Below are 14,837 nucleotides of genomic sequence, written 5' to 3'. Positions count from 1 at the left end.
GACTTTGCTGAATTCACCCCTAAAGTCCTGGTGCCACAGTGGAAAAGGCCCTGCCACCCACCCAAGTTCCAGAGATGGAAATGTCTTAAGCAAGGCCCTCAGTAGAAGAAGGTCTTCAACCAGGCAGCCTTTTTTCATTCCAGTGGTGCAGGAACTCCAGAGGGCAAATCAGCCACAAAGGCCTGCTAATACCAAACTCACAGGCCTCAACTTACCTTCTCTCTCTTTTCTTCGCCTGCTCAGGTGTCTCAATTTCTATCTCAACTGTTTTGTTGGGCAACGCCGGGGCAGGAAGTTCTTTGAGTATCTCTATCTCAGGTTGATGAAGTTCTGGAAGCAAACATCCCCGTCTAATTAGTGTGTCTCCAATAATGTCCAGTAAGATGACGAGCAGTTAAATTCTAACTCAGGGCTGCTTCTGAAACTTCTCAACACTGGAGCTTAAGCAACATGCAGGGTAGGGAAGTCTGGGAGGATACTTTGACAGGGGAGCAAAATTCAGCTTTGATAAAACTTGGGTGACTTTGGCATGACAATAATGTGTCCAAATAATGATAAACCAAAATAACCAAGGGAACCAAGATTTACACAGCATTTTTTTAAAAATGTATTACCTTCCACATCTTCCCACTCATCCTCACTTTCATCATCTTCATCATCATCGTCACCATCTTCTTCTTCATCTCTCTTTCTCTTTGTGACGGGAGATTCTTTTTTTGCGTTTGTTTCCTTCTTTAGAGGAGTGTTCTGCAGACCACTAGGATGTGGGGAAAGAAACAACCACAGAGTTGAAGGGGACTTCAAAGGTTATTAGTCCAAGCCCTTCCAATGAAGAAAACCCATTGTCAGACAGCTTGTACCTCCAGGAATTTCTTCTGAACATTAGCTAGTTTAAGGAAAAAGAACCCGCATAGTTAAGTGAGCACCTGAAACCGACTTCCTAGAGAATGTGTATCTGATGGCCCCAGAAAACTGTATTTCTCTTCCTCTCTCACACACATGCTCCAGGTTCGTGTAGATTCGCTCAAATTTAATGGGGAAAAAAGGCAAAATTCCTCACCCCCACCCCAGTACATGACAGAAGTTTAAGCCTTGACTCTTTACAAGGCCTCTTTCACAGCAGAAGTGGTTAACTCTTGATGAGCAGTATCAGGAGGACCACACAACTCCCATCATCTCTTGGCACCAACTTTACTGGCTAGGGCTGTTAGGAGCTGGTGTCCAAAGGAGGCTGCACAGGTGAGCCAACCTCACCTTGCAGGAAGATCTCTGCACCTATTCACCTTCCCACTGAAATTTACACAGCGGATTCAAAGATACAAAACTGTCCACAGTAAGCTATGTGTGTCTTCGTCAATATGAACAATACAGTCGTACCTTGGTTGTTGAAAGCCTTGGTAATCTGACGTTTTAGCTCCCAAACGCAGCAAACCCAGAAGTGGCTTGTTCTGGTTTGCGAACATTCTTTGGAACCCCAACATCCGACGGGGCTTCCTGCAGCCAATCAGAAACCGCGCTTTCGTTTCTGAATGTTTTGGAATTTGAATGTATTTCAGAAACGGATTTGGTTCGACTTCCAAGGTAGGAAAGAGATCAGATGCATCTACTCTTTAGCATCTCATCCACAAGTCTGTTAAGGTGAAATACCAGGACTGAGAGAGGATTAATTCACATTGCGGTGGTTTGGATGTAAGTCTAGTAGTTTAATTTTACATATAAATAAATACGTGCACACCCAAATAAAGACCAAACATTTTACCAACGCATCAGCATCAGGTTTTCTATGGGTTCAGAGGACAAGGCTAAGAGGAAGCACCAAAAAGAAGTCAATCGTATCATTACCCTAAGGATGACATGAGCGGATGTTCGGATTCAGGAAATAAATAAATAAATAAGCTCTCAATGAAAACCCTAAGCATTGAGTTACCTGCATTTTACCCTTTTTTTACAGGAGCCTTTACTTTCTACCACTTTATTCTTTTCCTCCTTCACTTTGGGCTTTGGTCCTTTCTGATTCGAATTTCTGCAGGGTGGCTGAACGATATCCCTCTCCTGTTCCTTTTCCTTCTTTTTTCCAGAAGCTGTTTTGGGCAACCTTTTCTTCTGACTGGGTTTTTCCTCTTCAAAATCATCTGTATGGAAAGAAAATGTGACGAAGGTCAAAAACTGTTAGGGTGGGGGATGGGAATGCAAGCTTAATCCGAATTAAACACCCAAACTGCTTCCAATAGTCTTTTCCATAAACCTTTATAATTTCTTCCTCCCATTAGATCTTGAATCAACACTACTGTGATGCACCATGAACCCAAAGTTTAAACCTGTTGTTATTATTTTGCTGCTGCTATTTCGACTTTGTTATACAACAACATGGGACAGCTGCGTATTCCTGCGTGGCAGGGGGATGGACTGAATGATCCTTGGGATCCCTTCTAATTCTACAATTCTATGAAAAAGACAGGAGGGGAGATATCCAGAGCTGCCTATCCATTTGCAGAATGACTTTTAATCTAGCAGAGGAGTCCACTAAACCAAGGGGAGTAGTGATTTTCAGCTGTAGGTTTCTGTGCCACTTCCCACACTATGTGGGGGGGGGGTGTCCTCCAACCTTCTGGAACAGATGGGGGTGTCACAGTATAAATGAGGAATTGCCTCCCCTTCCCTTATGTTAACAGATACCTCCTTGGGTTAAAAGCCGTTCTGCAAATGGATAGGCAGTGCTGGATATCACCAAGCTTATTTGCAGAAGCAGAATCTTAAGACTGTGGCAAAACACTTCACTGAATTATTTTACCTTATATAAAAGTTTCTATCCCACCTTTCTAATGCTCATGCACTACTTGGTTAGGTAAAGGTAAAGTGACCCCTGACAGTTAGGTCCAGTCATGGATGACTCTGCGGTTGCGGCACTCATCTTGCTTTATTGGCCGAGGGAGCTGGCGTACATCTTCCGGGTCATGTGGCCAGCATGACTAAGCCGCTTCTGGCGAACCAGAGCAGCACACGGAAACGCCATTTACCTTCCTGCCGGAGCAGTACCTATTTATCTACTTGTACTTTGACGTGCTTTCGAACTGCTAGGTTGGCAGGAGCTGGGACCAAGCAATGGGATCTCATGGGGATTCGAACCGCCGACCTTCTGATCGGCAAGCAGGCTTAGCAAATTTAAATTTGCAATGTTATGCCAAATAATGCAATGCAACATGCAAAATACACCCCCCTCCACCACCTTGATCATGCATCAGGAACTTTTGCTGTTCCTAAGGAGAATGTTCATGTTTAGGTAACAAGGGTAACCTCTTCGTGTGTGTGTGTGTGTGTGTGTGTGTGTGTGCGTGCTTAAAGAGACAACTAGGAGGAAACCTCTTTTGCTAATCACGTGACATAGTTGTATAAGGTAGTATCAGGAACATGAGAAGTTTGATTCACAAGCAGGCTGCCGAACTTTGGCCACACACAATGGAATTCCAGCCAGAGCATGTGCAAAACTGTTAATTTTTACATAACCCAGGAGTGGGCGTGGCGCAAAGGGAGAGCGAGGCCAGTGAACCGTTGGTAGCTTCACGAAAGCTCAGTCTGTGCTCTTAATCTCATGGTCGTGGGTTCGAAACCCACCTTGGGCAAAGGATTCCTGCCCGGCAGGGGGTTGCACTAGAACTAGACTCACGTGGTCCCTTCCAACTATGGTTCTAAACTGCAATCCAAACTCCTGGGGGTAAGCCCCGTCGACTTCAATGGGGCTTACTTCTGAGTAGCCACGGTTAGGCTTGAGCTGCAAAGGCTGTCAAGGAGCAGGCTGTCGGTTAAGGTTATTCTGCATCCCTCCGCCCCCCACTCACCCTCTTGCTGCTGCTGCTGCTGCGTTTTAGGACCGGAGGAGGAGGCGGAGGCTACAACTTCTCCCTTGAGCTTCTTGCCCACCCGCGGCAGCTGCACGACCCCCTTGCGCTTCTTGGCCATCCTGATCCACGGCAAATCGGCCTGGAGGAGCAGCGGGAGAAGCGCGCGCGAGAAGCCACCGGCAGGCGCGGATGGAGACACAAAGGAGAAAAGCCAAAACAGCCGGGAGGGCCGGAGGGAGGGAAAGACGATCTGCGGAAGAAGGCGGCTTAAAAACAACACGAAGAGCAGGGTTATTGCATCTGTTGTTCTCCCTTTCTCTCGCAAGTGGCCCCGCGCGATGCTGGGCTGGCAGCTTGCGTTGCTCCTCCTTCCTGACGTCCCTTCCGTGCCGGGTCTGAGCGGCGTGCAGCTTGCAGCCTTTGGGGAGAAAATGAAGATGCCGTTCAGGATTCAACAGCTTGGCCCTCCTCACAAGCGACAGGGCAACTGATAAGCATTGCAGTATACGGATTTTGGCAATGGGACTCTCGGGCGCTTTGAGATCACAGGGCAGCCCGCCACCTCTCAGAAATAAGGAACATGGTTTGAAACTGGTGCCTCTTTAAGGAGAAATCTGTCCCCTGCACACACGCACCCAGTATAAAACCTGATACAATTTTAGTGGCCTTTTCCCAAATCAGGCCCAAAGTGCTCACGCTCCAAATCCATAGTAAGGTACATGGCCAAAATCAACCTTCTTTTATGTGTGTTCTATTTTGTATTTTATGGGAACTTCTCCCAACTTGCAGTGCAATGCTATACATCAGGGAGTCTTGTGTCACCAAGGAGTCCAGCAGCACAATCCTAACCATGTCTACTCAGGAGAAAGCCCTACTAAATTCAATAGGACTTACTCTCCTTAAGAGGGATTAGGACTGCATATGTACTATGCCTGGCACAAGGCTCTTGTTTTTTTCTGAAACACAGATACTCCTCTGGCAAGTCTATACATTTTATACAGAAGTACCATAAGTCCCACTGAGTTTGAATGACGGGGTTTACTGCCAAGTAAGTGGTCTTAGCGTTATGGATTTCAGGCTTGGGAGAAGAAATGTGGCATCAGCTTACTCCCTTTATTTTAGTTTGTGAAATACAACACAATCCTATACATGTCTACTCAGACAGTGTGTGTGTGTAGGATTGTAGCCACCCAATCCTAAATTCACTTTCTAGGGAGCAAGCTGCACTGAGTTCCATTGGACTTATTTCTGAGTAAAGAAGGTGGAGATTGAATTGTAAGGTGAGCTTACAAAGATGAAGCTAATTCTGTCATGGCAACATCACTAGTTTTGTTGCCTCCAGTGCTTACAAGCTTTCAAGCCACACAGGGTGGTAGGCAACATGCAGACATGTGATGAGCGGCAGAGCAACTGCTTTGGATGTAGAAGATCCCAGGTAGGACTGGAAAAAAACTGCTGGACAGCCATTGCTGGTGAATGTTGACAATGCAAAGCTAGATAATGGTCTCACAATATAAGGCAGTTTCCTACACTCCTGTGACATGCTTGTGTTCTTCCTGGAAGATGGCATCTGTCATAAATCTGTTCAGGGCCTACAACACACTTATATATTCATCACTAGACTGCAAGGATGACTAGTTTAGTGAATGGGCTGTCATATTTATAACACCCAGTGCTTCTTTTCAGGGGGTGCTCAAGGGTATGCAGTACCGGCACCTCTTTTTTGTTGTTAAAAAGTATGTAACAACTTCACAGTGAATACCAGCACCTATTTTTCAAGGGGGGGGGGAGCACTGATAACACCACATCACCTTGCTTCAAACTCAGAGCCGTTCACTGAAGCCAGATCACACATTCAGTTTAGTCAAGCAAAACCAAAGAAGCAAAGCACTAAGACAGCTATACACACAGGATGCTGCCTGTACTACTGAGTCAGATTGCCAGTCCAGCTAGCTCTGACTGGCAGCCAGAGCTCTCCAGGGTTTCTCAGCTATATCTGGAGATAAGAACCTAACAGCAGCCCTCCTGGATCAGGCCAGCAGCCAACCATAGTGGAAAACTCCCAAGCTGGACCTGAGCACAACATTCTGTTACAGTGGTACCTCGGGTTAAGTACTTAATTCGTTCTGGAGGTCTGTTCTTAACCTGAAACTGTTCTTAACCTGAAGCACCACTTTAGCTAATAGGGCCTCCTGCTGCTGCCGCGCCACCGGAGCCCGATTTCTGTTCTTATCCTGCAGCAAAGTTCTTAACCTGAAGCACTATTTCTGGCTTAGTGGAGTGTGTAACCTGAAGCGTATGTAACCTGAAGCGTATGTAACCCGAGGTACCACTGTACCACTGTACTACCTTTTATACATGTTTGTGGGTAGGGGAGGTTTTTGGTTTGGTTTGTTTTTGTTCTCGTTAGGCATTTTGTGTTATTTTGTCTTTTTGTGCTGTGAACCACCCTGAGGTGGACAGTATACAAATTTAATAAATAATAATACTACAAATTTAATAAATACTACAAATGGGTAGTATACAAATTTAATAAATAATAACAACAACAACAACAACAACGTGAAGCACACTCTCCCCTCCCATGGTTCCCAGAAACTGGTATTTGGAAGCATTGCTGCCTCCAACTGCGGTGGCCAGCGTAGCCCTATCCTCTTCCGTGAATTTGTCTAACATGCTCTCCCTGGCACCTTTTGCATGCAAAGCTGTGCACTGAGCTGCAGCTTTTCCTTTCGCCTTGAGTGTTTGAGAGAGATGATACACCCATTCTGCTTGCTGCATCAGCGATGGCTCCCTCGCACCTGAGCGAACCTGACTAAATCAGCTCCGTGTGAAGGCGAAGCAAATAACCACCGCGTCGCAATCAGGAAGCACGCGCTCCAGATGCGGCCAATCGCAGGGTTTCTCCAAGCTTTGCGGCAGAAGTGTGCACGCGCAGCTGTCGTCGTCTGAGGGGGTGGGGAACATAAGGCTCTGGTAGAGATAGGAAAATAACAGAATGCATGAGATTATTAACGTCTTGGTAGTAGATTTTATATATAAAAAAGATGGCAGGCAAATACAGGCGTGTGTGTGTGTGTGTGTGTACACACACACACACACCTGTATTTGCCTGCCATCTTTTATATAATATATACACACCTCTATTTGCCTGCCATCTTTTGAATAGAGGGTGGGGGCTCGCCTGCCGTCCGACCACAGCTAAGCTGAAATCCTTACACTGCATTGTTCGCGCTTGTTTCTGAGGCAGGCAGGGGGGGGGGCAAAAAAATAAATAAAATGGTGCTGAGTTGACCCGGAATCTGAAGTGCCGCATGTATGTCTACAGTAAGTCTATACTTGTCGCTTGTGCGTGAGCGCACGCCTGCGTCAATTGCTGCGGGCGGGGCATAAAATCTCGCGAGAAGAGGCTGGAGTTGGCTTTGAAAAAAATGGCGGACGAGGTGGACCAGGTGGGTGATGCTGCTGCCGGGGGAGGGTGGCCTTTGAGGGGTCGGCGGGACCCCGTGAGGTGTCGCCGTTGTGCTCTGAGGTGGTGGGTCTCTGGCCTGGCTTAACCTGCCGAGGTGGGTCGCTAGTTGGACGCAGGTTTCTGCTCCCAGTAGCGAGGGCGACGTCCGGACTGTGCGTTTCATCTTCTCTTTTTTTGTTATTTCGCTTATTTCTGAGAGCGTAATAACGGTAAAGTTGACCTTTGCCCTCCTGTCCCTCCTGGGAAACCCAGGAGGGGGCGGGGTATAAGTTGTTGTTATTATTATTATTATTATTATTATTATTATTATTATTATTAATTATTATTATTTCTCTCTACTGCTGTGCCCGCCCCCTTACCACATAGTTGAACAAAAGTGAGAAACAACAAGAAGTCCCCAAAATATTACTTGTTTTTGTGGTTCTCTCCTGGTAGCTACAAAGTTGTGGTCTAAAGCAGTGTTTCCCAACCTTGGGCCTCCAGCTGTTTTTGGACTACAACTCCCATCATCCCTAGCTAGCAAGACCAGTGGTCAGGGATGATGGGAATTGTAGTTCAAAAACAGCTGGAGGCCCAAGGTTGGGAAACACTGGTCTAAAGGGTCTCTGCTTTATTCTTCCTTCATTTCCCCTTCTTCATGCTGTTTTTATTGGCACTGTCATGCATAGTTAAACTTTGCTGCTACCTTTGGATTATGTTTTTTTTTAATGAAAAACACACCCACAAAACAAAACTTTATTATCAGATGTCAAGACACCAAGTGAGGACATTATGCACATTATTCTTGCTACCTAGTCCCAGAAAAGTGACTACGAACAATCTGTTATTGATTCTTTGTTATTGGAACAATTTAAACTAGTGAGCCCGGGATATTAGAAAGGGTATCATAACTAGTTGACTGTTTCCTGATGTCTCTCAGTTAGCCTTAAATTCTCCTAACTCTGCAGCAACTACTGTATAGCCTGAATAGCCTAGGAGGGATTTGCAATTCATTTGTCAGTCATTTTGAGGAGGTGCAAACAGGTAGCTTTTAATTCTCTCTGCTCTTGTACTTGAGTTTAGACATTTCAGTAAGGTTGAATAATTGAACAATAAACAATACGGAGTAAATATCTAATACTAATCTCAGTGGAGTTTTTCCTTGGAATAAATTGTATCCAACGTTTTATCAACTGTATTAAAAAAACCACAAACACTTTTCTCTTATAGCAACAAACCACAAATACTGTAGAAGAGCCCTTGGATCTCATCAGACTCAGTCTTGATGAACGAATTTATGTAAAAATGAGAAATGACCGAGAACTTCGAGGCAGATTACATGTAAGTAAAGCTATATAGAAATGAGGGGTGCTTGTTAACAGAACCATGAAAATGTGTTTTGGGAGATGTTAAGTTAGATACTTCAAAAACAAGGTAAAGTTCTCATAGAGTGAAAGCAGCCTTGGCTTTTGAAATACTTCTTGGGCAGCAACAGGAAACCCTGAGTTCTCCAGATATTGCTGCACTCTCAATTTTAGCATGCACGTGCATGAAAGAAATCTGATTTTGATCTTGGCCAAAGAACAAACATTTCAGTTGCTGTGGTCTCAAATAACTCTTGGCTCCAAAATGTGTATTTGAAGCTAGGACACTAATGATGCATTTTCCAGCAGTTCTCTGTGAAGAGCAAGCATGACTGCCAGTGTTAGATTTTATGAGTGTTGTTGGGAATCTAGTTGATAATGGTATTCATTGAGCAAATTGTTGTGATTTACATCTAGTATATTTAGTTTAATGGTATTTTGTGCTGTCTTTTTCTCTACTCATTTTTTCCAACTTTTCTTGAGAATCTTTGGTATAGCAATCAAGTATTGTTTTATTAGGGACGCGGGTGGCGCTGTGGGTAAAACCTCAGCGCCTAGGGCTTGCCGATCGCATGGTCGGGGGTTAGAATCCCCGCGGTGGGGTGAGCTCCCGTCTTTCAGTCCCAGCTCCTGCCCACCTAGCAGTTCGAAAGCACCCTTAAGTGCAAGTAGATAAATAGGTACGGCTTTATAGCGGGAAGGTAAACGGCGTTTCCGTGTGCTGTGCTGGTGCCGGCTCGCCAGAGCAGCTTCGTCACGCTGGCCACGTGACCCGGAAGTGTCTCTAGACAGCGCTGGCCCCCGGCCTCTTAAGTGAGATGGGCGCACAACCTTAGAGTCGGACACGACTGGCCCGTACAGGCAGGAGTACCTTTACCTTTACCTTTGCCTATTGTTTTATTATATACTTTATAGCCTACTTTTCTTGCTTCTTGCTTTCCCTTGTCTGTGGTCAGTGTTTATTTGAAGAGGCTACTGACTTAAATGGTATATTTATGAAACAATGTATAAGTAAATATAAGAATGGAGCAGTGCTGTTACAGTTGTATGAATAAATTGTTATAGTTTGGAAAGGATCTCATGATGAAGATGTTGGATCAAGCAATTCCATATTTGTTCAAATTGAAGCATATAGAAACAAATGCCTGTATCCAACAAAGTTACACTCAGAGTAGATGCATTGAAATTAATGGATTAAAATCAGTAACGTTCATTAATTTCTGAGTAGGTTTATCATTAGATATAATCCAAAATACTTGTAGCAGAAGTTTTTAGATCTGTGTATTTGAGCTACAATGTTTAAGAAATATACTGCCACTAGCACAATAATTAAACTTATCTAAACTACTATCATTTCCACAGGCTTATGACCAGCACTTAAATATGATTTTGGGTGATGTTGAGGAGACTGTGACAACAATAGAAATTGATGAAGAAACCTATGAAGAGATTTATAAAGTAAGAACTTGTTAATACTTAAAGCTCCAAATGCTCTTTCAGATGTGCAGTGTTGTCTAGATGAATTTAAATATTTTTTGCTTACGAGATCAGTATACCAACTTGACTTATAACATTAAGTAAATTTTAACCAGAGTAAAATCTAAAGCATTTAGTAACCATAGTGATTCCTTCATTGTAAAAGTAGGACACTTAAATATATATTTATTTCCCCAAATGTGATTCTTGTACCATATGAATTTATAATAATTATGCTAATCTTTGCAACTATTTTTACATTCTCACTGGATGTAGCCTGTACTGCTTTTTTTCATCCACAGTCTACCAAAAGGAATATTCCGATGCTGTTTGTCCGAGGAGATGGAGTTGTACTTGTAGCTCCTCCACTGAGGGTTGGCTGAAACCATGAAAAAAAGGTCATCGTTTAGAAAATGTTGGACCTCTGGACACTGTCTTCTGATACCCTTAAACATTAAGATTCTGCCCTTAATTCTGAAAGACCATCCAAACCTGATTGTTGTGAAGGCGTAAGATCATTTGGCATATAAGTTGATATAAGGGTTTTTTTCTGAAATAACTTAAGTGCAGATATCGTTATGTTTCAAATCAGTGGATATAACAATTTTAGTTGCGCTTGTGGCCACTGATCTTTTTTAAGAAATAAATCTGTTTGGGTTTTTTTGTATGTATGTGTTTATAAGCACTTTTCCCATTTAACATGTGTCTCGTTATTGCTGCATTATTTGCTTGGTTACCATTGACAGTATCTGGTACAAATGAGACAGGATTGCACTAAGTATTTTCTGTTTACACCATGCTATTCCAATGACTTGAGTGGCCTACATGCATGAAGTGTGTATGCTTCAATAATGGTAACCTTTTGAGGAAGAGTTCTAAGTTGCTGATTATAAACCTATGCAAATCTTAGTGGGGAAGTGGACCCCAGAATCAAAGAAACTGTCATTGTCTCATCACCCACAGTTACATTAGCACTGTGTCCACATCTGGTCATTCATCTGTATACAAGTCCCTGTTTCCACATGTGCTTTGTGCACCTTTATCCACACATTAACACTTTCAATTTTATACTTCCAGAATCTTTCTCAATGTATCCCATCCACACTACTGGGGTGTGCTTGATGGGATATTTGTGCTAAGACTTCCTCCTTCACCATAAGTGCTGGAATCCTGAAGTCTGTTATGAGTTTGCACGCAGGTATTTGTTTAGCTGTGTGTGTTCCTTTGTTTTATTTCTTTTTTAAATACAAGTTTTCTAATATACGAGACTTTCACAAAAAGGGGGGTGGGTGGAGTGTGTTGCTCAAAACCAGGGGGCCTAAAGTCCTGTGTGGGTATGTGTGTAGGTATCAGTTGATTTCTCTGAATGCAGCTTTTAAAAAGTTTTCTAATACCATATTTGCACAAAAAGATGATGGCCTCACTTCAGGCAAATATTTGGAGTTGCTAGCATGAAATGCTGCCACTTCCTTTCTTCCCCTTTTCATTTCCTATCTTCTATAGTTGCAAAGGAGTTTTAATTTTTCATACAGCTGGTCTCATGCAAGAACTGTTCTGTGCAAAAGAACTATTTATAAAATCCCAATGCTGTGAATGTGCCTTCAGCAACAGCTGGTGGAAAAGGGCAGGCGCCATCCTTTCCCTTGGGGTGAAGGAAGTGGGTGGTATGGGAAAAGATGACACTAGGGAAATGTCACCACACATGTAAAACCCACACTCAGTGCATCCACAGTCAGAAAAGATTTAATTTTATTTTGAATTATTAAAACAAATTTAGTGTGTGTGTGTGCGTGCAGGCTGCCAAGAGGGTGTTATGTGACTAAAAAAGGTAAAGGTAAAGGACCCCTGACAGTTAAGTCCAGCCACAGATGTCTCTGGGGTTGTGGCAACTCATCTTGCTTTACAAGCTGAGGGAGCCGGCATTTGTCCGCAGACAGTTTTGCTGGGTCATGTGGCCAGCATGATTAAGCCACTTCTGGCGCAACAGAACACCGAAACCAGAGCAGTACACGGAAACACCATTTACCTTCCTGCCGGAGTGGTACCTATTTATCTACTTGCACTTTTTGGCGTGCTTTTGAACTGCTAGGTTGGCAGGAGCTGGGACCGAGCAACGGGAGCTCACCCTGTGGATTCGAACCACTGACCTTCTGATTGGCAAGCCCAAGAGGCTTCATGGTTTGGACCACAGCACCACCTGCATTCCACCCACTCCAGTGCGGAAGAGCCCTAGCTTGGTGAAAGTATGGGAAAGCAGTTGAAACAAAGCAAGTATGTTAGAAGCTTTCATATAATGAAATGGCTTGACTTGATACAGCAGTTGCTAATTGGCGCTATGATCACTTAACTTTTTAATATTGGCTTGTTAAGTGTATCCTTTTTGGCATCTGGCAATATGTGCTTTCGTTTCCCACAAATTCTATCACCATGAAAAGTCACTTTCATTCTTTGCCTATGACATTGTATGGCTTCTGCCTTTGCAGCTCAGCTTGAACCTTCACTGAACACTAGATGGTGCTGCCTGCATTAAGATCTCACTTAATCAGTAATGTGACTTCCTTGATAGTTATCGGTAATGCAACACAATGTACTATGAGACCCAAGTATTTTCATCAAATTAAGTCATTTTGTTTCTAATGAAAGGTTCATAATGTGCAGTCCTAAGTGGGTAGTTGCAACATGCTGAATAGTAATGCTTAAAGAACCAAATGTTTCTCAATACCAGTGGCTTTGTTAAGAAAAAAATACTGGTTAAGTACCATTATACTTTATCAGCTTTATTAAATGTTACGTTTCCTGGGATAGTATTACTCTTCATGTCCCCAGTTGCATACTGATTCCTTGGGGGAAGTGGGGGTAGGAGGAAGAAGAAACTAAAAGGCATGTGGGGGATCCGTTTCCCAATGAATTTCATTGCTCTCAAATATTTGGAGGTTTTTGTTAATGCTGCATAACTACAAGGATTGGCCTTCCGATTGATCACAGTGCTTGTACAGTAAGGCAGCACCAGCAGTCCAGTACTTTGAGTGGGGTTGAAATGGATCTTCAGGGTACATCCTTTGTTCTCATAGAATCATAGAGTTGGAAGAGACCACAAGGGCCATTGAGTCCAACCCCCTGCCAAGCAGGAAACACCATCAGAGCACTCCTGACATATGGTTATCAAGCCTCTGCTTAAAGACCTCCAAAGAAGGAGACTCCACCACGCTCCTTGGCAGCAAATTCCACTGTCGAACAGCTCTTACTGTCAGGAAGTTCTTCCTAATGTTTAGGTGGAATCTTCTTTCTTGTAGTTTGGATCCATTGCTCCGTGTCCGCTTCTCTGGAGCAGTAGAAAACAACCTTTCTCCCTCCTCTATGTGACATCCTTTTATATATTTGAACATGGCTATCATATCACTCCTTAACCTCTTCTCCAGGCTAAACATGCCCAGCTCCCTTAGCCGTTCCTCATAAGGCATCGTTTCCAGGCCTTTGACCATTTTGGTTCCCCTCCTCTGGACACGTTCCAGTTTGTCAGTGTCCTTCTTGAATTGTGGTGCCCAGAACTGGACACAGTACTCCAGGTGAGGTCTGACCAGAGCAGAATACAGTGGCACTATTACTTCCCTTGATCTAGATGCTATACTCCTATTGATGCAGCCCAGAATTGCATTGGCTTTTTTAGCTGCCGCGTCACACTGTTGGCTCTCATCAGAACTGTTCTGTGGCTGATGAAATGAAAAGGGTAACATTGTCTTAGTTATCAGCCTTGGAAATAAGTGCTACTTGCTACACCCCCCCCCCCAAAAAAAGATCTGCTGGACCCAAATTACTTGAAAGTTTATCCAAAAGATCATGACTTCACTCTGACATTCTCAAATTGAACTCAGTTTCATAATATAGCTCTACCTTTTCATGAGGGGTTACTAACTTGATTTTTGTCCAGGGCTGCATACTTCTAGGGCAGTGATGGAACACCTGTGGTCCACCAAGGGCTCAAACGTAAGATTTGGCAGTGTATATTGTATAACCACAAAGGTGCAATTGCATCCAATCTGCAGAGATACTTGAAGTAACTAATCTGATTGAGTAACATGACAGATTTGTATTAAACAACTTCTGAAGGATGTGTGTTGAACATGTAAGATGCAGCCAGATACAATTTTCATGCATATGGAAAAGAGGAGGTTCTCAAGTCTAAATTACCACACTGGAGCTGCTTCACTTGCACACAGGAATCGACAAGGCATGGAAGCTCTTAACGGTGGTTTGGGCCCTCTATTAAGTGAATATACTGCAACAGCAAATTTTCTCAACAGCTGTGCTACCAAAGAGCCAGCTTAGCTCAAAACTCTGGAAAACTTCCAAACAGCTGTTTCATATAATAAAAGATGTACACTTCATCTACTATGTCAGCTATTCTTAGTGAAGATAATATGGCCAAATTTCATGTGTGGAAAAACCCAGTTAGTTGCCGCTTTGATTCAGAGTAGTCCCACTAGAGTCAGTGTGGTGAAATGGTTAGTATGTTGGATTTGTACTGGGGGGGGGGGGGAGAGAACTTGAGTTTTGATTCCCATTTGGCTCATTCAGTCATCTTGGATTAGACCAACAGAGTGACTAACCCGCCCCATTGAGAGACTGTGATGCCATCAAATAATCATGAGTAATAAGTTGGCATTAACACACAAATGGCTGGCGATCCAGGCCATGAATGTTAGGGGC

The 14,837-nt window shown here is 43.6% G+C and overlaps 2 protein-coding genes across 3 annotated transcripts in view; one reads left to right on the top strand and one right to left on the bottom strand.

Annotated features, from left to right (window-relative positions):
- XPC (XPC complex subunit, DNA damage recognition and repair factor) overlaps positions 1 to 7,105 on the bottom strand; it is a 29,126-nt gene extending 22,021 nt beyond the window's left edge. The window contains exons 1-6 of one of the 2 annotated variants that reach the window (XM_081183999.1): positions 6,981 to 7,105; positions 6,530 to 6,812; positions 3,837 to 4,257; positions 1,928 to 2,132; positions 615 to 757; positions 216 to 330 (exon numbers count right to left, since the gene is read on the bottom strand). In XM_081183999.1, the coding sequence (XP_081040125.1) occupies positions 216 to 330; positions 615 to 757; positions 1,928 to 2,132; positions 3,837 to 4,257; positions 6,530 to 6,538 (893 nt within the window). In that variant the 5' untranslated portion in view covers positions 6,539 to 6,812; positions 6,981 to 7,105. Of the gene's footprint in view, positions 1 to 215; positions 331 to 614; positions 758 to 1,927; positions 2,133 to 3,836; positions 4,258 to 6,529; positions 6,813 to 6,980 lie in introns of those variants that run through there. The other variant, XM_081183998.1, reaches the window with a different exon arrangement.
- Positions 7,106 to 7,214: 109 nt separating this feature from the next.
- On the top strand, positions 7,215 to 10,797 carry LSM3 (LSM3 homolog, U6 small nuclear RNA and mRNA degradation associated). The gene is made up of 4 exons (XM_081184425.1): positions 7,215 to 7,291; positions 8,521 to 8,631; positions 10,017 to 10,112; positions 10,433 to 10,797. Exons 1-4 carry the CDS (start codon positions 7,271 to 7,273, stop codon positions 10,511 to 10,513), a joined length of 309 nt encoding a protein of 102 aa, XP_081040551.1. The 5' UTR covers positions 7,215 to 7,270; the 3' UTR covers positions 10,514 to 10,797.
- Positions 10,798 to 14,837: the final 4,040 nt, after the last annotated feature.

This window comes from Podarcis bocagei, assembly GCF_964188305.1.
Source record: "Podarcis bocagei genome assembly, chromosome: 2".
Taxonomy (NCBI): Eukaryota; Metazoa; Chordata; class Lepidosauria; order Squamata; family Lacertidae; genus Podarcis; species Podarcis bocagei.
Note: the sequence above shows the minus strand (reverse complement) of the source record. Positions and strands in the feature narration are given on the sequence as shown.